This window comes from Poecilia mexicana, unplaced genomic scaffold, assembly GCF_051168715.1.
Source record: "Poecilia mexicana isolate PSO_F unplaced genomic scaffold, ASM5116871v1 scaffold_6, whole genome shotgun sequence".
In the NCBI taxonomy this organism is placed as follows: domain Eukaryota; kingdom Metazoa; phylum Chordata; class Actinopteri; order Cyprinodontiformes; family Poeciliidae; genus Poecilia; species Poecilia mexicana.
The window spans coordinates 2,676,573-2,698,244 of record NW_028263375.1 but is presented as its reverse complement, the minus strand read 5'-3'; the positions used below and the strand labels follow the sequence as shown (position 1 = coordinate 2,698,244).

At 38.3% G+C, this 21,672-nt stretch overlaps 1 protein-coding gene across 2 annotated transcripts in view; it reads left to right on the top strand.

Moving 5' to 3' along the window:
- The window catches only part of vps13b (vacuolar protein sorting 13 homolog B), a 298,354-nt gene that overhangs the window by 141,677 nt on the left and 135,005 nt on the right, over positions 1-21,672 (top strand). The window contains exons 28-31 of one of the 2 annotated variants that reach the window (XM_015003945.2): positions 1,964-2,105; positions 3,929-4,201; positions 4,456-4,612; positions 5,748-5,859. In XM_015003945.2, the coding sequence (XP_014859431.2) occupies positions 1,964-2,105; positions 3,929-4,201; positions 4,456-4,612; positions 5,748-5,859 (684 nt within the window). Of the gene's footprint in view, positions 1-1,115; positions 1,183-1,963; positions 2,106-3,928; positions 4,202-4,455; positions 4,613-5,747; positions 5,860-21,672 lie in introns of both variants that reach the window. The other variant, XM_015003947.2, reaches the window with a different exon arrangement.

Here is a 21,672-nt window from a genome sequence, read left to right as displayed (position 1 = left end):
ATAGATAATTGCTTAGTATTTCATTACCCAGCCCAGGTTATTTGTGTACAAAGGGTCAGATTAGATCAAGTTTGACAGATAAAATGTCTTTTCTGGCCTTAGCTATGTCACTGCTGGAAAATGAATAGACCATTACATAGGGCAAGCAAATATGGGAGGCCAGTCCATAATTGAATCAGTGATTGTATCAGAATAGGGTGAGGAGAGAAAGGGTGGAAAAATGATCGGTCACAAGGAATGCAGAATGGATGGACGCAGAAACCTTAGATGGTGTGGAGGACACTTGGATAGGATTCAAAGGGGAGGACATGAAAGTGGAAAGGTAAAGAGGTTATTCAGTGCTAAATATTTTAGGGATGTTTCCTGTCTTGTGGAAAGTTCAAAAGATGATCCCATTCGCCTTATTTTAACAGTGTCTTTCCAACTCTTTGATGTTCATTAAACTATTCAGTTACTCAAAAAGGGTCCCCAAAGAAAAGAGACACTTCACCCTTATTCACTCCAAGCAGCTCACACTAGGTGAAGCTGATGTTTTCCAGCTGTGGTACCAAAAGCTGCGCCTGAAGAATGGCTGGCAGAGAAACTCCACATCACAACTGTGTAAATTGGTCTCTTTGAGTGGAGAGGTTACAAAGATATGTTTAAATAGGCAAAAATTGCGCATACACTCACACGGTGGCATTAAAAAAAATACAGTTATACATAACCGCAGTTCTACACACAGGTTGGCTAAGCTAGCTAGCTTGCTTTAATTGTATATTCAGTCAACGGCGTTTGAATGCCTACCTGTTTTGTGTACTATCTAAATACCCTGCAGGGATCCTTCCTGCATTGTGTCAGTTTGTGGTTCAGTAAATAAAGTACAGCCTGGTAACCCAGGGGTGCCCAAGTCCAGTTGCCACACCTGAATCAAATGAATGGCTGATTACCAGGTGAATGAATTCAGCATTTTGATTCAGAGAAGCATGTAAAAGTTTAAATTCAGCAGCTCTCGAGGTCTGGACCTGGGCACTCCTGTTGCAACTTTTTTTTCTCTTTAACTCGACCTTTTACCTTCCCCAGGAGCAGCCACCCAAAATCCCTCATTGTGAAATCAGTCTTGCATGTTTCTCTAGGCCAGGGCAAGGCTTTCAGTCTGGGCAATATGAAGGAATCATTCTACATTGCAAGGAGAGCGCTGTGGTGAGGCTCCTGTGTGTCCCCAGAGCAGCCATAGAAGCCTTAGTTCTTCATACACCATCTGCTGCTGCGCTGCTGCTCCTGTTTAAGATTCTTCATCTTTTCTGTTGCTGGACAGACAGGAAAAGGAGAAAAAGAGTGAACATTGCTCTTATAGTAAAAGGTTTAGGCAAGTAGTTTATTGAACAATGTAAATTTATACGAAATAATGACTTAAAAGATGATTTAGGACTTTTTGCTGCATAACCCTCTCCTGTCTCTCCAGTAACTGATCGACTGAATTCTCAAGCCAATATAATCTGGTCAAAGCCAATTTTCTGTGTGTGTTAAAGACTCCTGGAACATAAACTTCTACTCTTCTTTGATGAAACTTTATTCTTGTGATGGTCTTATATAAGCACTCAGAAAAAACAATCTGAAGAATGACCCTTAAATAATTGCAACACAGAGGATTTTTCCACAACCTTTTGTGGTGATTATTCTATTTTCACTTGAAATATGGCTCATATTGCTTCAGTCTCTGTTGAGGTGTATTATAAGACCATAACTCAATATTTCAACTGAATCAACCTCAATAACTTTCTTTGGATTTAATCAATTGACTTCTTTTGTGATTTTTACTGAAACTATTTAGATAATAAAGTATGTGTCTGGCTTCTTTTTTTTTATTTTGTGTTTTCCTCCTTTTCTACTCGATCTGAATCCACGTCTGTCTTCTATGTTTTTCTCTTTCTGGATCTGCCTTGTTTGTGTGTGTCATGTCCTCCGCTCTCCTCGCCTCCAGTATGGAGGAGGGTGTTCGGACCTCGGGCAGCTGTGGAGGAGTGGTCCTCTCTTGCACTGACAAGCTGAACAGACGCACTGTGTTGGTTCGACCCGTCAGCAAGCAAGGCTCTTTCAGCCACTTCTCTGGCTTTTCCCCTCCTGTAAGAATCCAGCTTCCTTTTCCCTTATTTATTTTATTTTTTTCTATTTTGTGAACTCTGTTTAACATCCATCAACAGTGGGTCAAGAATTTTCTCTTTGATCCTTTCATAATTTTTGGACAATTATCACTTCAAAAGAAATGATCCTTTTAGTAACCATAAGAAATCATCACTGAGTAGAGATGCTCCTATTAATATTTTTCCGTCCCTGATACTGATCTGACTCATTTAATAGGCGTAGACCAGTCAGCCTGAAGGATGATGCTTTATTAAAGTTATTAAAATCACTGCCATGTTGTTCGCTCAGTGCAGTAAAATACTTTGCAAAAGATTTAATCAGTAGTGCAAGGTATTTATCGCCATCAGTGCAGGAATTGTAGAATCTTCTATTCTTCTTTTTCTAGACGTCTACCCATATTTTGACCTAACCAGAACTTTCCTCAGTATCCTCTGCTGCCATGTTCTGACTATGCGTCACTTAAAGCATGTGTTGCTTTATCATTTAATGATATAAGTGACTAAACATACAGTTAGTCAATCTAGTTGACTCTCAACCTGCTCCCACTGTTTTCCACAAAAGTTTATCTTCGCAGGTTTACTCTCTCAAACCAGAGTTTTAAATTTAATCATCTCATTTCAAAGCGGGACAAGTTAATTTTGTGGTCAAAACATAAAGAAAATGTTGTTCCACTGCCTCTGGAACTTAGTTTTGAATGTGGTTACTAATGTTGCAAAGCCTTCTCTGCAAGAGCTGCCCGTGGATACCTTAGCACATTAAACAGAACAGGTCACATTCGGCTTAATGTGACCTGTTCTGTGTGAGCCTGAGGTCATGTAGCCTCTCTGGCTCTTTTACTTTGCAAAAAAAAAAAAAGTTAATTCTTAGTTGAAAAGTACTATTGAACCTTCAAAATCTTGTTGACAGACTATTAAAAATTTACAAGCTGTGCACATGAAAACACATACACCATAATTACTAATATTGGCCACACAAAACTTGTTTGTACGTCTTGCTCTGGGTGTGGCTCCATTTTTCTCTAACAGTAGACCCACAGTGGGTACTGGGTTTGAGTTTATTCAGGGACTTTAGTACATGGGACTGGAATGGACATCTCTAACTTTAATGAAAATATTTAAGCCCTTTGGTGCTTCAAATTTCATAAACCATCTTACTAAGAAGTGCAACAGAATTGTTAAAAAACAATGAGGTCCACTGTTACTGGATGTTTTTGCTTACCTTGATGTCTTAAATCAATCCACCAGACTTTTAATTAGGACATATTTCTAGATTTTTAAAAACTTTTTAGGTATCTTTAGTATTTTTACTTAACATTGGCTTTTACAATGTGTAAAAAAAAATATAGAGAGAAATAAAAAAAGCTCCTAGAATGTGATGTTTTTAATGTGGACTGATTTCATGCTTCTTGCTAAATGATTTTACTAAAGGTGAAATTTGTTCTCTAAGCCTTCTTCATCAGTAGCTTCAGCTTGGCTTTCTTATTAGACCGTCTCATGATATAAGGCTGAGGTCTTTGGATGAGGTCAAGTCTGTTTTCTAAATAACAAAAGCTAAGAAACAAAATGTAAAATGTATTGTCATACATTTTACAGAGCTTTTAAAGATCCTATATCATTTCTTTTATAAAATCATTCTAGAACAGACTAAGTATATTGAAGTTTCCATTTGAAGAAAAAGGGAAAAAATATATATATATATCCTCATCCAAGAATTTGAGCCAGAATCATACAGAACAGTTATTGGACTTGCGTTGCCCTGTGTAGTCGTGTCTATTGTCAGACTGATCTGTCCTGTCTCGCATCAGATGGCAGCTAAAATCCTGGAGGGTTCTCATCAGCAGCATGGTTTCCTTTCGATCACCTACACCCAAGCTGTGACCAAAAACGTCCGGCACAAGCTGACCTCGCGCCCGGAGCGGCCGTCACGCAGCAGCATGACCACTCTGAGCCAGAGGACAGCCGGCGACCCGCTGGCAGACAGCTCGCCTCAGTACCTGAGGGAGATCCTGCTGACGGCACAACCCTTTGATGTGGTTTTGTTTTGTCCCTTGCTGGTTACTGTAGCAGGGGTATTTCAGGTGAATAAAATACATTTTGTGTATATTGGGGAGACATTTTCTCAATGGAAGCAAGAACCTGATTATTTTTCAGCTTGTATAAATAGTTGTCACTGCTGAAAGACATTGTTTACAATCAATATAATGTTACATAATAGTTGGTGTATTACACACTGTACTTATGATTTACTTCATTTGTTGTATTTTTATCTAAAACACATCATAACTGTGACCTTCTGTTTGCTGTGTATTGCTGTGGCTTCATGTCTTTTCAGACTACAGTTCCCAGGCGCTACAGAGAGCGAGGGAAGTCTGCAGGTCAGCCAATGCAGAGCCACACGTTGACGTCCAGGTGTTTGCCTCTCATTTACATCAACACCAGTGTGATCCGAGTCTTCTGCCATGGCACGCAAGACAGAAATACAGCTTCAGGTCTCACTTTTATTTCTTGATTCACACATGGAAACGATATAGTAATATAACACACATACAATAAAATTGGCTTTCTTGATTTTATTTAATATTTTATAGCCAAGACAAGCAGTATTGGGTCCGCTAAAGCTAACAGATACTGTACAATTAGTAGTTATTCTTACACCTGCAAGATTTTTTTAAAATGGTTTTTGCAATTTTTGTGTTTTTATAAACCACAGCCCACTAACCTGATTTTTTTTTTCTTTCTGACTGTCATGCTGTGTTTTATGTCTCAAAATCAGTGGAGCTCACATGAAAATAAATAAACTTTCAATTCTTATTTTTCTTTGTGATAATGATGAAACTGATGATAATATAGAGCAGGCAGCAAACTTATTTTAATTTTGAGTTTACATCAAGAGCATGATTATCCTCAAAGTTTGTGTTGTGCCAGAATGTATTGATAAAAATCCATTCAAAGACTGTTAAAATATTAATAGCTGTCTAGCATTTGTTAAATACTAATTTAAATAATATTGAACATCTTTTCACATTGATCAATCCCTTCAGGGCTTTGCTGTTATTTTTCTCATTTTTTTGCAATCAAAATCACTGATTTTGTGGTGCTACATTACATGTATTTGCAAAGAATTTTGCAATGTTTGTGCTTACATATGACTTTCTGTTACTTCCCACATCGATCACAAACTGTAACTTAGCATCAATTAGGCAGCAGTGTAGAAGTAACCAATTCTGCCACCAGGAGGAGAGTTAACAGTCACTGAAACCCAACGGTTTTGACCATTTTTTGCGAAAAATATATAATAAACTCACAATTTTGCTTTAGTATGAAAAAAAAATGCAGGCATCTGTTGATTTTGTGTGAATTTACACAAAAACAATGGAGGGACTGTCAACTAGCTTATCTCTCTCATTGTTTGTTACCAATGGAGAATGTTTGACAAATCTTATGTATTAATAAATGAATATTTAACAGATCCGTGAAAAATTTGGCTCTTCTAAGATTTTGACTGTTTTCCTTCTTGACAAATGAAATACAACTATTTAGGTAGCTGTAGTTTAAAAGGTGCACTCATTAACTTGTTTTCTATACAGTTTTTGTTTGATTTTTTGTGTGAATGTATCCTTGCAGAGTCCAGTGAGAAGAAGGAAGACACCCTCGTGTTAAAGCTGGGTTCCCTCAACATGGCTCCACAGGCTGACAACCCGCTGACCCGCACTGTGCTGCGAAAAGATATCTATCAGTAAGACAAACTCTGATAATTTTATGATTTCATGACCTAGCAGATATTTACTGCTGTAAAAGCACTGTCGAAACACCAAGGAGTTGACACAAACACATTTAGTGGACAAAGGTTTACAGATTTATCACCAACTCAACATTTCTGCTTGTTGCATATTTCAGCTGCTATCTCCAACATCTCCTTTTGTTGCTCAATTCAAATACGGTTCATACAGCTCGATTATACTCAGCTTTGAAGTCGCACACAGCTAGAACTGGCTGTTCCTAACCGCCACAGATAATTCATTAAAGATGCCTTGGTGTATTTTTAAGCATTAAGGCATGCAACTTTTTTAGGTAGATCTTTTGCAAGTCCCATCATTTGGGCGCTCCTGTGTCCCTTTGGGAATGTTCGCCGGGCTCTTGGAAAAGTATAGGATGCAAAGTATAATTACACCTCATGGTGGTATCTGTGCCCCTGCCATGACAGAGCAATGAGCAAGAGCCGTGGGGGTCTGGCAGGCCTGCCAACTGAAACACAACACTGTTGACACAACCCCTCATCCCCCTGTGCCATGTGGATCAAAGCTGTAGGGCAAGGAAAATCTGGACTTTAGAGGAAAATACTTTAGTGCAAAACACATTTTCCTGCTATAGGCAGCAAGAATCTGGATTGTGTCATAGCTGCCTCAAAACCACAGCCCCACAGAGTGCATGCGTGCATGTGTGTGTGTGTGAAGGAGGTAGCAGTTGGGCAGATATGAAGCTGGCAAACACATGTAATGAGGGAGATAAAAGTGGTGCCTAATGCTTTGTGCAGATGCAAGTGAGATGGAGAAAAAGAGCAAGTAAAGTGGACAGAAATGTAGAGGAGGGGGCCAAAGCGAGAGGCTGTCTGACTCACTGGTGTGCTGGAAAGCCCAAAACAGTCCATGCTGGATTGACAGAAATCCAGCTCGATTCCCCCTGCCTGCGCTGCTATGTTTGTTGTTTGTTTTTCTGTTAGTCGGTACAGCTAACTGTGACTTTAAGAAGCTCGGTATCCATGGAAATTGCACTTCGTCTTCGTCGCGCACTTCCTGGCTATGTTGTTGTTATCTTGTCAGATGATAAATGATGATCTGTGGCATGGAAAATAATCTGCAGTTTTTCTCAGACTTTCTGTTGAAAAACCATTAAGACCATCCATGTAATTTCAGTCTTTGCTGCGTAACAGTGTTCTGCCTTTGGTAGTTAAAGGACATGCAGCTTTGTGGCCGTGGTGCCCACATCTGCTTACACATTGATCGCATCACACAATGCTCCACCCTGGTCTAAATAGACACACTTTACCATGCAGCACATTCACACACACATAACATGCACATCAAAATGCAGTAATGTTCATATTTCTAGCTGTAGATTCACAACTGTGCATGCAGGACACCAAAAATGCATATACAAAGTCACATCATAATAGTCAGAAGCTTGTCTAGTGTGTACAACAGCACCAATGCTGAGTCATCCCTGTAACCTCTTCATTCAGAAGCCAACAGTCACCACTTTTTGCACTGCAGTGAAACCCAGGAATTATGCTCAACCACTTCCTATGTTCTTTCTTCCATTTCTAACCAGGCATTATCCTCACCGTCTTCCCTTTTCGCATCTTGCCTCCAATCCTGGATGATAGCACTTCTGAATCCCATGATTGATAACCCCAAGATCAGAAACATGTTGACTGTCAAGCCAAGCACACTTTTATGTGCTCTATATGTGCTAAATTCTGCAGCTTGTGCTCCCCCAGTTTGCCTATAGAAAGTCATAAAGAAAGTCTGTAATCATACAAACCGATGTGTGTTTACTGTCTTTAACCAGCTGTCACTGTAGCAAGAAACATGTCCGCGTCCCAATAGCCATTTGCTGCAGTTCCTTTCAAAGTCCACTGCTAATTACCTCCGCTGTTATAATTAAGTGACTCATTTACACAGCTATGCTTTTATTGTCTGCTGTTCAAAAAATGATTGCCTCACAGTGTCTAAAACCAAGATTTACTGTTATGCCACCCGAGGAGATGAACGCTGAGATGGGAGAGCAGCGAAGGCTAAAATAGCAGACATATGTAAACACTTTAATGGAGTATATGAAGATATAATTTCATTTACACTATTTCAGACACATGCAAAAACGTGTACATCCAGTTCTAGGCCTGACACATTCAAAATGCAATATGCATTTATCATTAGGAGTTAAAAGACTTCATCAAAGAGGCTAAAACCTGCCTGCTTGGCTGGGATATGACTATACAGACCAGACGTTATGACAGCACTGCAATCTTGCCCTCTTTTCCTCTCTTATCTTCAGTTACAAGGCCGCTGTCAATTTATACAGCTGAAATCATTTTTCTGTCTTGAAAAGAAAAAGCGGGCATTCTTGAAGTACACGAGCAGCAGCCTGGGAAATGTCCAGCATTCTCTCAGCCCTGGCTTTTTTGTGGTTTGGGCCTCTTTTATATCTCATATATTTTACTCCCCACTCTTTTTAAATGGGAACCATTCTTCGAAATAGTGTGTAGGAACTGGGTGTCCATAGTCACAATAATTGAATCATTTTTCAAATTGTCTTTCAAATACAAAGGAACGAAAGTGTTCATGTCTGCATTTCCATGTTTGCTCAGTTAAAGACTTGTCTCATTTTAGGGAATAAAATGACAATTTCTCAGTTAATCAAAAAATATATTGTTTTTGCAGTGTTCAGCTTTTGTCCCATTTTATAATGAAGTTGTAAGCTTTTGTCTTGTGAGCCTTTGTCATGCAGTTGTCTGTAAACGTTGAGATGTAGTGGAATTAAAGCCTAAATACAAGCTAAACAAGGAAACCCAACATTAATAACTTTTATTTTAGGTTACAACTACTAGTTGCAGATAGTCAGTACGGCGTGCAACACTTCTCACGCAGGACCCGCCTGGACCCCATCATATCTCACACAGTATATGTATACATCATATCATATACAGTATACATCATATCATATACATCATATCTCACACTTAAGTCAGCAGAGCAGACTTAAGTGTGCGATGAACCACAAGGCCTTTCAAATCTGTCATAATATGCTGCAAGTCTTGAATGCACTTCACAAAACATTCTGTAGTGGTATGTATCATAGCAATTTTCTAAAAACAAAAGTTCAGGCACTCACCCCATGAGAAACTGAAGAGTATTCCTGCAGCCTCCAATCATATACGTAGTCCTGTTCTGTGCACTTTTTCACTTTCTCTTTCTGGTGGATGTTGTCATCTCTGGAGACTGGAACTCTGGAGAATTTTTACAACTGAACAATGGCAACCCAAGAGGCAAATTCTCTGTCCCACATATATATTACCATTATCAAAAGTGTTTGAGTAGCCAAACAAAGCCAGTATGTCAATCAGTTGTGAGTTTCTCCATCCCCCAAAACTCAAATGAACACCATTCAGATTTACTCTATAAACAAACTGAATTAAAACACAAAGTTTACCATTTTAAAAGTGTTATTTAAAGTGTGTTGTTTCCTCATAACAACAAATAGTATATTTTTGCAAAAAATTGAAATCACTATTTTCTCAGAAATTGTTAGGTTCTGGTCTCTGTTTATACTCTGGCGATTTGTTCCTGATTTTTGCCATGATGTATCACTTATGTTATCAGTTTTTGTAATGAGGTTAAATGAAACTATGCAGAAGAATCAGATGATGGCTATACTTTGGTCATAAATGGCCAGCAACATTAGTTACGTAGGCTGCGGCATTTAAACAGTCATCAGTTGGAACTGAAAGTGTGTCTAGAAAACGCCTCCACACTATTACACCAACAGCATCATAGGGCAGTAATATGTATCTTGAAGGATAGATCTATGCACTGATGTTGTTTTCACCAAAATTTGATTTGATTTGTATTATGATTTGAATTAAAACATGTGCTACTTAAGCCCCCAGATACGTTATCTGAGCCTGTTTGAACTTTACTAACCATGTCTAAACTTTAAACACTTTAAACTTTAATGTTTTGTTCTTAGTTGACAGGAACACCTCCTGTTGTGTTCTTCTGCTTGAATGTTTGACATGTTGTGTGTTTAGAGTTGCTCTTGAGTACATTTTATTTAAAAGTAATGGTAATCTGAAATATTGTTTCCTTTTTATCGTTTTGAGCCTGCCTGCCCATTTTTCTTTGACTTCAACAAGTGATTTTCATCTGCACAACTGGACGTTATATGAATTTTTAACTATATTTGGCAAACCTAAAAGATGGTTATGTGTGGAGATTAGCAGTATGAAGTATTCCATGTGACACCAATAACTATTCCACATTTAAAGTAGGGCTTTAAACACAGGATTTTAAATGTATGAGCCACAGCTCACAAATTTATTAGTAATGGAGGGCTCTATCAGATAACAGTCTGATTAGTTGAGTAAGTGGATAAACATGTTCTGCTCCAGACATTCCAAACCTTTTTTTTTTTCTTTCTTGTGTAACCTGCAGTTCTGCTGGTTTAATGCGTCATGGTCAAATGCATTTGTATGTCTTAACCAAAAATTTACGGTCAAATAATTTATTTCTATATCAGAAATTCATTCTCAGATATTTTCAATGTAAGTTACCAGTCATCATGGTTTGTTTATTTCCATTGGTTACTGGAGTCTGAACAGTATATATTGAGAGACTAATCTAAAAATCACTGTTTGTGCCCGAGTGCCTGTTGATAATCCAAAACTTTGTCTGTGTTGTTTATAAATATTTTTTTCAACACTAGCTCAATAAAGCCAAACCCCTCACAGACGAGTGAGCTGGGAATGTAGACGTCTACCAACACATGATTCATTTCCTAAAGAATGTCGAGATCATTAAGCAGCATTTTTTTTTCTAGGCTTGTTGGAAATCTGTAAAGACCCTCAGAGCCACCATTCTGTCTGCAGGTATAGATAGCTGTTTCATTCATCAAACCTGCTTCATCCGCCCTCACAAGCTACTGTTAGCATCAAGCTTTTGTGCTAAACTAACTGGATTTATTGTTACTTATTTGTTTGATGAAAAAAATCATGGCCTATTGAGTCTTTATCTCTTCTTCTATCACCCTAAATATAAATAGAACAATTTATTGTAACCTATTAACAATAAAAACTGTCACATCAGAACAGCATGTGTCTGTGTGAAATTATCAAAACATAGATTTTTAGGATGTTTTAAATATATTTAATATTTATTTTTTATTCCAATTCTTCATTTTCAGCACAGACGCCTAAATGTAATGGATTAGTGATTGCTAATTTGTATAAAACAATTGAACAGGTGCACTTTATAAAGTCACTGGTAATTATGTTGATGAAACAAACATTAATTTTAACGAGTATTATTTTATTCATTTGTGACGGGCACATTGTGATTAAGTTCAAGTAATGTTTTTCAATAAGTCCTGGATTTTTGTCTGTGAGCCTCTCCTTTAAGTTCAGACTATGAGCAATTTTCGTGACCACTTGCTTCCATGTGTCCGTGCGTGTTTCTAAATGCTCGTCTAAAATTACCCTGCACATTTCCCGGCATCCCCACACCTACATGACACAGCCTCAGATTCCATCCCATGCTCTCCCTGGGAGAGACTGAGAGCACACCCCACTGCCACAAAATACAGTTGTTGTTTTTGTTTTGATGTGTTCACATCGACGGGTTTCCACGGTAACGGTTCCAAAAGTTGCAATATCAGCAAAACTTACGGTAATGAGATGCTGGCATTTCAATGAACACTTTTAAAAATATGCACTCTGCTTGTTGGGCATAATTTTCTTCCCCACTTTTTTTTTTTTTTTAGTTTCCACCAAACTGTTCCTCTTTAGAATATAATCTGAACTCATATTTTTTCTGGTTATCCTATTTATGAATATAAAAATTTTTCTTAGTTGTGTCTCTTTTCTGTACTCCAATTTCCCAGTTGTGGTTATTTTCAGGAATGCACAGCAGTCGTAATATTTTTCAGAAAGATTAACAGAATTCTCAAGGTTTAGTTCCAAACTATTTTGAGAAATTTCTTTTCAGTTTATTGAGCACAGCAGTGAACCTCGTGTAGCAGTGACACTGAGTTTCCACATGGGTAGAGCGTTCTTCTTTACACTTTTTTCTTCCCGTTTATGTCTGTGACCTTCCAATTAGGAATCAATGTCTTCATGTCTTCCAGGGGTGTAAATATATCACATTAAACACAGGCCTGTTTCCTTTAGCTGTGGTCAGTAAACTACACCATGACCCATATTTAATTTTATTCCAAGTCTCTATGACAACCATTAGACCTCTTTTTTCATTCCATCTGGATATTTTTGGATTAATGCTGAAAACGCCTTTGCTTTCAAACTCTCCCAAATGCTCTTTGGTCAGATGAGACTTAGCCTGAGCTTTTCAGCAACAGACACTCGAGATGATTCTGTCAAATACAAAGGATGAATAGGTGGAATAGCACCTCATGCCCGCTGTTAAGTATTGTGGACAATCTGCCTGGTACAAACCAGCTCCTTGTGCTAAACTAGGGTCTGGGCCGTTGGCTATGGAGATTGCATGCTGGAGGTGTGAACTCTGAAGTTTTAAACGATTGGATCGGATTTTACCCAATTGCTGACTTTTGGGCGTGACATACATAATTCACGAGCTCGATTGTGAAGGAAGCTACGATATGAAGCTTACCGGAAATTACGTTCACTGTAAACAACAATCTCTCATTGCGAAGAAAAAAGTGCCAATTTAAATTGGGCCATGACATCTTTGCTAGCAAAATGTCTAAAACTTTCCTCTGTCTCTGACTTTAATATCTAAATTTTTAGAAACTTGGCAAACTACAACCATAGGCAGACTGCAATTCTAAAACAGCATAAATTGGTGTCAATGTTCACATTCTGTTTGCTGATTGGCCCAGATGAAATGCATCCAAAGAAATCCTAGATGAAGCATGGAAGGTAGATAGTGGAGTGGAACTGTGTAGGATGGCAATGGCCAGGTTAGGATGCCGTGGGTAATTTGTGTTCTGAAAGCTGTAAGAACTTCATTAATGTATATCATGAAGTTTTTGAAACCCAGGACATTTAGAATAGCAGTCTGGGAACCTGCTAGAGAACTGAAAATATGTAATCATTGGGTCCTTTAGCAGGATAATTACCCACTGTACATTCTGTATAAGAAGCACTGACAGGAATACCAATAATTGTGTTTCTGGGAATTTTGTTTCAAGCAATTTTTTAAATGGATGTTTTTCCCCCCTCAGGCCCAATTTACTCAATTTTAGGGTTGAATTTTTCTGAAATTTTAGCACATATTGCCAATAAATATTGCTTCTTACAGTTTGCCTCATATCCTGTGTTCATAATAGTTTATCTCTTCACACCTCCTTTCCCCGCATAGTTCCATATTTGAAAACACACCTCAAGCAGAACCCTCCTACTGTGAAGTGAATCTATGAACAGCACCTGCTGGGAACAAAGTTCATACTCTATATAATCTTTCTTGGGCTTCACATCTCCAACTAAGTAATTTCCTTCCACCACTTCCCTATTTTTTTTCTCTAATTGTTTTATTATATGCTGTTTTGATGACGATATGCATTTATGTATTTTTCACATTTTCTTCCTCTCATTTTCACTCACTCTCGCCTTCTGCTGGAAGTTGCTTCTGTCCCTCTCTTTTATTTACATCTATTTGTTATTTCCTTCTTGTCTCAGTTTTCGTCTCTGTTGCCCCAGTGTTGGTTAAACTGGTCCCAGTCCCAGCTCACTGTGGTCAGCAAGCCACGTCCTTATTGCTGTTGAATGGCTGCCTGGTTAAACCCACATATATGTCCTAATAAGTGGTTGTGATGGGGATCCCCGCTCCATAGATAAATACAGCCAACCGATGCCAGGACCTTGCCTGTTCCCAATAAAATTTCTTCTCACTACATTAAATACACCCTTGTCTCCCAGTAGCTTCCTTTCTTCCGCTGTGTGCAGGGACTGGTACGTACTGCTAGAGAGCTGTGAAACGGAGAATGTTACAACATTGGAAATCTAGCATAGCCTTTATTGAAAATGACTCGAAACCTTTGGAGAAAACTTTAATATAGTACGCTAAGAAATCAACTTGAACAGAGGAGATTCTAGGCTCTACACAGGCTTGGAAAAAAAAAACTACATTTTAATTCTAAAGTTTGACATCTTAAAATAAATCTAACTACAGCAGATTAAATGTATTGTAATTTAACAGTTAACATTAATCATAAGCCTGCAAGAGTTAAATGTTGTGGATTTTCAGAACTGCAGCTTTTCTGTAACATTGTTTCTCTTTCGGCAGCTTGGTGACTGAAGTATAAGTCAGGTTTGCATGCTGTTGCTGCACCTGTAAAGGATAAAGTATTCTAATCTTATTCCGATATCTGGCTGAACAACTTCCTGACTTTTCCTCTTTGTGCAACAGCCATTTTTTTACAACGTTCTTAGCTTGTCTCCTTCTTTTTTCATCTTCCCCCTCATCTTTCTTTTCCTCATAAAAACCCAGCATTCCCAGCAAATGATTCATTAGATGCTTCAGTGCACACTTGCCTCATCACTCACTTTAGTCTGCTGCCAAGTGCCCCATTTCCCCGTTTGTTTACACTAGTGTAAAGTACTTCAGCTTTGCTTCCCCGCTGCAGCGGAGACGAGCTGTTTGGGCCACACACAGAGATACCCAGGACCCGCTCTTACATACATTGTTTTAGAAACTTCCCGTGCTGCTGAGCAGGTTAAATGATCAACTCAATTCAGAGGCAGCGGCGCCATTGATTGGCACATTACAACAATAAAAGACCTCCTAAATGTCCTGTGTGGAACATTTGGTGTGATCTACTGGCAGATTTAAACTATTTTAATAAATAGTTGCAGATATTTTTTGTGGTGGAAGTTAAACAAATGGATGCAAGAGTTTCTGTTGCTTAACTTGGCATTCAGTTCAATTTCAATTATTATTCATTTTGAAAACATCAGGTGATTTATTCCCCCATCCAGCATCACTATGTTGTCAAAGTAAGCAGTTCAGTTCAGCTCTATCTCTGAGGCAGGCTGTAGGTTGGGTGAACTTGATCAACATATTCTTCCAAAAGCCCCACATCCTATCTGTTCTTGTTCCTGCTACTGGACGTTAGCTACAAGGGAAACAGAATGTTAAGTCTCTGTGTTTAATTTTTATTTTTTATTGTTTTAAATTTCAAAGAAATAGCGCATTTAAGTGGCCCGTAAAATTAAATAATAATAATCATAATAATAAAATTTGTCCAAGTTATTATAGCAAACATTTTTGATTAAATGATTTGACCAGGCCTAAAATCAATTATATTTTATTCCATCAAACATTATTAGAGGTCTTAACTAGGGCTATGCAGGAGTACCTGTCATAAACTGTAGCTTTTAAACATTGCTGTTGAACTGGTTTCTGTATTGTCAGTAGAGCATGTGTTTGTAGTGATTTCATGTACAGAGATTTTACCTTTACTCAGTGGAAACTGGAATGCTGTAGCTGTGCTTTCATGCTGCGGTTCATCCAGATCCAGATGCAGCAACATTTAGAATCTCTTACTGCCAGTGAGCCAGCAGTTTTATACCTCTGTAAGTAAGAAAGTGGTCCTGCAGCGTTGTTTGGAGAAAGCAGTTGAATATTTCTATGCTTTACAGAACAGAGTTTCTGAAACATTAAACCTGCTTCTCCGTCACTTTGACAGTCTTTACACCTTGCTCTGCAGAGTTCATTCTGTCCTCCCTTACCTAATTCTTGGTTCTAGTTTTATTCTAAACTTAATATTCTATGAATTATTAAAAGATGGTTTGTCCTCTCAGCTGGTCAGCATGTCTCACATCACCACAAAACATACTTTTTGAATGTTAAGAATGTAGAATAATTACTTATGAAGCTTACGTTTTGTTGCACTTGGACTCAGAAGGAATGATTTGGGATGCTGCGTTCACTTGCACTAAGGTATTTACACATTTAAACATTACTTCAGATGGAATATGTTAATTTTCCTAGTTCTTTTTTTTTCTGTCATTCATTAATCAGAACAAACACATCAAATTCCCAGCCCCTGTATGTGAACTTATACATTGTGTCAAAGTTTTATTCATTTTTTGTATTTAAGTCATAAAGGTCAAAAACATAGACATTTTAAAATGAGAGTCCAGCAAGGTGTTTTCCCTTTTTTTAGCACACAGATCAGTCATACGTTCATGCTCACCGACTCCTCTTGTGAAAAAAACAAGATAAAAAACTCTGTACTGGAGGGTCAGCCAGAACAAACTTTGTTTTTTGTCATCCCAGCAAATGAAACACCTGGTGCTGGTAAACTCAGAGGACATATTTCACATCGCCTTGACACTCAGGATTAATGTAACATTGAATTGTTTTAGAAATGGGGAAGGCCACTGGACTGAGTAAATCACACACCCCTTATTATTAAAGTTTGCTCTTAATTTATGTTTTGAGTGAGACAGGATAGCCAACAGATGAGACTAGGAGATTAGTTGGAGGGACAGTGTGTGGTGATGTGCACAGGAAGTTTATGTTTAACCCCTGAAAATACTGCTGTGGCTTTTTCTGTAGATTTTATGTTTTTGGCTTATATTCTCTCTCTAAAAGTACATTTACGAGGGAATATAGAGCTGTGACAGGTCAGTAAGAATATATGTTTGCATAGAGTTGGTCATATTTATAGAAAATATCTATACCGATTTGTTCTGGTTTAGTTTCCAGTGTGAGTAAGTTTAAGTCCCAACTCCTAGGGTGAACTCCATGATAGGAGAGGTTCAGGTAAACATGAGGCACAAACAAGTGACTGATCCAAAGACTGAACCATATGAACAAAATCAACAACCAAACTCATTGGTGCAAACAGTAACAAGAAAACCATTACAAAGATGTACATTTTCTATCTCACCTCCCTCTTTAGATTAATTTAGATGAAACTTTATTTTCCCTTGGGAAGTTTCCTTGTGACAAATTCAGTAACAAGTCTGAAGTTTTAAACATTGAAACAAAAAAAAGTTACATTTTAACATGTTTTACACAAACACAACCCTTTTATATCTGAATCTGTGGATTAAGGCAGTGGGGCTCCTTTTAAAATACTGTTCTTGGTATGATGTATTGCCCTTTGGTGTCAGTAAAACTGTATGGAGCATTAATTAATGTAAGTGTCCTAATCACAGAGTGAGGCCACTTTAAAAGATCATTGAAGTCATCATGTACCTTCTTTCAAAATGGCTGTTTTGTATCTCTATCTGTCTTTCTGTCTCTAATTCCACTTATCCATCATCAGTGAGCTTTTGACCACAGCTCTACATTTCAACTGGCTGGTTCTAGTAATGAACATGAGCCTGTATACAGCATCGTGTGTGCTGTGTTGTGGTGTCTACTGACTTCTGTGTACAGCCTGCGGTTCATTCCATAAATTTCTGTGGCCTGTGTGATGTTATTCTCAGGGCCTCTGCTTTGTGAGAAGATTGCACCACAACACTTGTACTCTGCGGCCAGCAGTTAGAGGTTTAGGGGAACTGGGATGAAGAGAACCTCAGCCTTCGTTCTGCTGTGCATTTTAAAGGCTATGTTTTTGTGAAGCACTCAGGTTTACTGTTTAGAACAAGGGAGGAGTGAATGGAAGTGGTATTAAGAGTAACCATGGAGGAAAAAGTGGGAAATTGGTTATAATTTTAAGTTATTTAATCTATTTCAAACATGTACAAATGTAAACAGATTCTAGACTGGCAAAGAAAAAAAGTGGGTAAATTTTAAAACAAATCAGTCATGATAAAAATACTTAAAAATATACCTTCAAAATCTTTGAGGTAGCTTAGAAATCCAAAAAGGAAGTATCTGTCTGCTGTGAAAGTGAAATATCTACATTTTGTTTCACTTTCTAGGACCATCTACAAAGTAGTCAGTACACACATTTCCTTCTTATTAAAAAAATACTACTTTCTAGTTTAGGTCCCACTCACAAGTTTTTTTTTTTTTTCTTTTTTTCTAAATTGTTGGATTCACTAACAACTGTGTCCACACGTTTGATGTCCTCTAAAATGCCATTTCCTTGTTGATCTGTTTTAGGATGAAACTTTGCTGTTTCATCCTAAAAGAGTAGGATAGTGCCACATGGGAACTGAATTAAAGTACATATACACCTATGTAACTCATTGATTGTTCTCATTTCAAAACAGGAGCAGCACAATGCTAGCAATTTCTCTCTCTTCCTCATCATGTGGTTGTGTGTTGCTGTTGAAAGACAAGTTGAATTCTTCAGGCCACACATGCAGACTTCTGCTTGGAGCTTTCAGGAAACTGCTCTTGTGTTTTGGCATGCTGCTGTCAGTCAGGTCGAGGTCCGTGGTGACAGAGGCGAGAGGGATCAGCGCTCACATGTCCTTCACACATAAAAGAGCTCAATCCATGGGTTGACCACACGGCCCGGGGCTTGATCTTTGTTGGTTGTGCTTGTGTATGATTGGAAACGGCTCATCCTCAAGCAGGATATCAGGATTCTAAGAATACACCCAACCTTTGAAGGTTTGTTTCCAGATGGCAGCTTGTGAAATACATATTCTACCAGTTTTACTGTTTCAAAATGTGTGTGGCTAAATTTGTGTGTGTGCATGTCCAAACTCCTTTTTTGTGCATTGTGTATCAGTAGTCCATTTCCTTCCATTTCATGACATGTTGATGTTCTGGCATCCTGCATGGTTGGTTTGAAGCTGAGATAATCTTTGTACACAGCAGAGGAGGTCTGCTGGGCTGTCAGGAGAATCCAGAAAAAGAGGTCACATATACTGCACCTTCATCAGTGGGTTTTATTTGGGAATTTACCAAGCAAGCCAGTAGCATCTTAAGAAAATATGGAGAGAGTAAATATCCTTAAAAACTCTTATTGCCAGCATTATAGGAAGTGGCACAAGAACTACTATAATAAAAAAAAATAAATATTTATGAAACAGTATTTCTCTTATGACAGCAAGATTTTGTTCAACTTTATAGGTAAGCCTAATAATTTTGTAAAATCGGTTTCACCTTAGCTTAAGCTGTTGTGAAATACAACAAATTTGCATTTCTCCTTATTCCTCAAATTTGAATGAACACTGAGAGTACTGTACTCCTGGCTCGTGTCATTTCCACACCACCATTACAGAAATGAAAGAAAAGCATCTTCTCATCTTGTTTGTCTTTGTTGGTATGGACAGTGGTGTCTCGCCAAGAAAACAGACATCAGCTATAAGACCAAAGAAATGAATGTTTAGCTACATAAACATACGGATGAGGGGAAGAAGGAGGTTGCTTGAAAAACAGAGGAATGTTGCGACATTTTCTAATGTCCATGTGTGAAACCACAAGCTCTTCTGTGGCTCGGGGAAGCGGGTGAGAAACCAGTGGCATAATTGCCTAATGCTTGTGTAACTACAGGCACATTACAAACCAAGGGGGCCCAACCAGGCATAAAAGAACCAAGAGTCTGGCACAAGCGTTTCTTTTTTTAAATTATTTGCTCTGTGTTGTCTTGCATTCTTTTACACCGTGTACCTTATCACGAAAAAAAAACAACCTTTTAAATATATAGAAGGAGGCCCAATGTGTTGGATTAATCTTTGCACCGCAGTGTATTTCCTTTGCTTTCTTTCTTGTTGAGGTCCCCAGAGTTTTTTTATTGATGGGATCAAGATTAGGAAAGTTTACAGCAGGGTGCTCAGTGTGTATGAGAGAATCTCATTCAAATCACTTCAGCTGCAGGTTTGAGGGAAATGCGAAGCCGCAGTGTAGACAACTCAACTGCGGTGGTCTCCTTTCTTCTCTCCATAACTTATCCCACGCACACAAACACATACACAAAGCAGCACTCCGGTCTGCACACCCAACCTATCCATTTATCATTTAACAGCTCCAGTTATGCACATGTAGCTGAAAGAAAATATATTAACTCCACCAAAAATGCTTTCCTCCATATGCCTATCCCCATATAAAATGCCTAAAAGATGGCAGAACCTACATCAGTTCCTCAGTAATGATGTAAGGCCAGGGAATGTGCCCGCCTTAATATTTTTTACATTCACTTCTAACAGCTCGAAAGGCATTTGAAAAGCTTCAAAGATTTTTTTTTTCCCCCCCCCTTGACGGTGGGTTCCCATCCATTATATGCAGCCTGGTGGTAGAATGGTATAGTCAGTGTTTAAAAGCCACGTTTGATTCTTTCTTTTTCAGTGAGCAGATGGCTGAGTGAAGATTTATTGAGAGATCCAGATGATGGGCATATGTTCGGCAGTGAGCACAGGGGGGATGGAAGATTTGCATATAATATTACATATAGAAATGAATATAGTGCCTGAATGCAGGCTGAACACAGCAAGTAGAAGTCAGCCACACAGATCTGCCTTTACTTGTTTGTGACTAGGACCGAGTCCACACATAGCCAGATATCTGGGAAAACACATTTTTAAACATTTTGGCCTTACATCCACACACAAACTCTAATATCACACAAAAAATAATATTTATAGAAGCTTTGACCAAAATAGAGATTTGAGAAAACTTTGCATTTATGAGATTTAGGGACAAATAATGTGACAAAATATCCACATGCTTACATTGATGTGATTCTCAAACAACATAGTTTTGTGTCTTATAACTTTATATTCTAATAGGCTATGTAACAGTATATAAATAGCATCATGAAGGAGTATCGCTGTGATGATGTGCTGAAAAGGGAGTGTCGGAAAGAGCGGGAGCTTCTTAAACAGACAGAGATCATTTTCAAGCTGTCAGGTTGCAAAGTTAAACGTCTTATGCTTGATATTTGACATCATTTTCATATCAACTGAAGATAGTTAATTTATTGTGCTATAAAATTGTACTACGTGTGTAAAATATGTAATAAATCCCTGTTTAAAGGGAAAAAAGTCACAAAATCTGAGATCTATTTTTTATTTTACTTTCATATTAAGATGTTCTTCTACTGGCAAAAAACACTACCAGGCAACGGCTTGCAACCCAAAAATGTAGCTTTTTTGTGCCCAGTGTTGACGGCCAAATAATTTTGAACTTCTCATTGAGCTTCTATACTTTCCTCTCATTCTGTTACTTTCAAATTGCTTCAATTCCCACTCAGCTCATCTCTCTTCATTCATCTCTCTGCATCTCTGCAGGATGCTTTTGAACATTTCCTCCGTCTGCTCTCCTCTGCTCCTCTCCCGTTGTGGTCTTTCTGTTGCTACCTCTTGTCTGTCTGTCTCTGGTCAGCTTACACAATGCTGTAGAGCGTTTCCTGCCACCCGGGCTACAGGAAAGACAGAGCACACATCTGTTTGATGTGCCATCTCCTCTAATTCTTTGCACCTGGGCTGGATTCTGTACAGATTTTCTGGTGAACAGAAGCCCTGCTTGTTTCCCTTTTTCTTCATCATCCCTCACTCAGTTCCTCAGTGTCTCACTGCAGTTTCTTAATACACAACATGCTTTTCTGTCCAATTTGCTTTTCAGAGTTCAGTGGGGGGTATAATCCTTCCTCCGCGGTGGTACAGAGGGTTGTCATGTCAGCCTCATGACTTTCTGATCTTTTTTTTTTTTTTTCCATCTAATAAAAACAAGTTCCAGCCCAGTTTCCAACTTGCTATGCAAACTCTTGAAGATTTGCTTTTTTTTCTATGGTTTTGATTTTGAATCCCCCTCTGTGTAATTTCTTTAATAATTGGATCCCTTTTTTTTCTCTAGCCCTTTTCTCCCCCATGAATGGTTTTCTGTGCCTCCAGCTTTATAGATGTCAGCCGAAGCGGTCACAAACTTTGGCATTATGATATTTGAGGACTGTA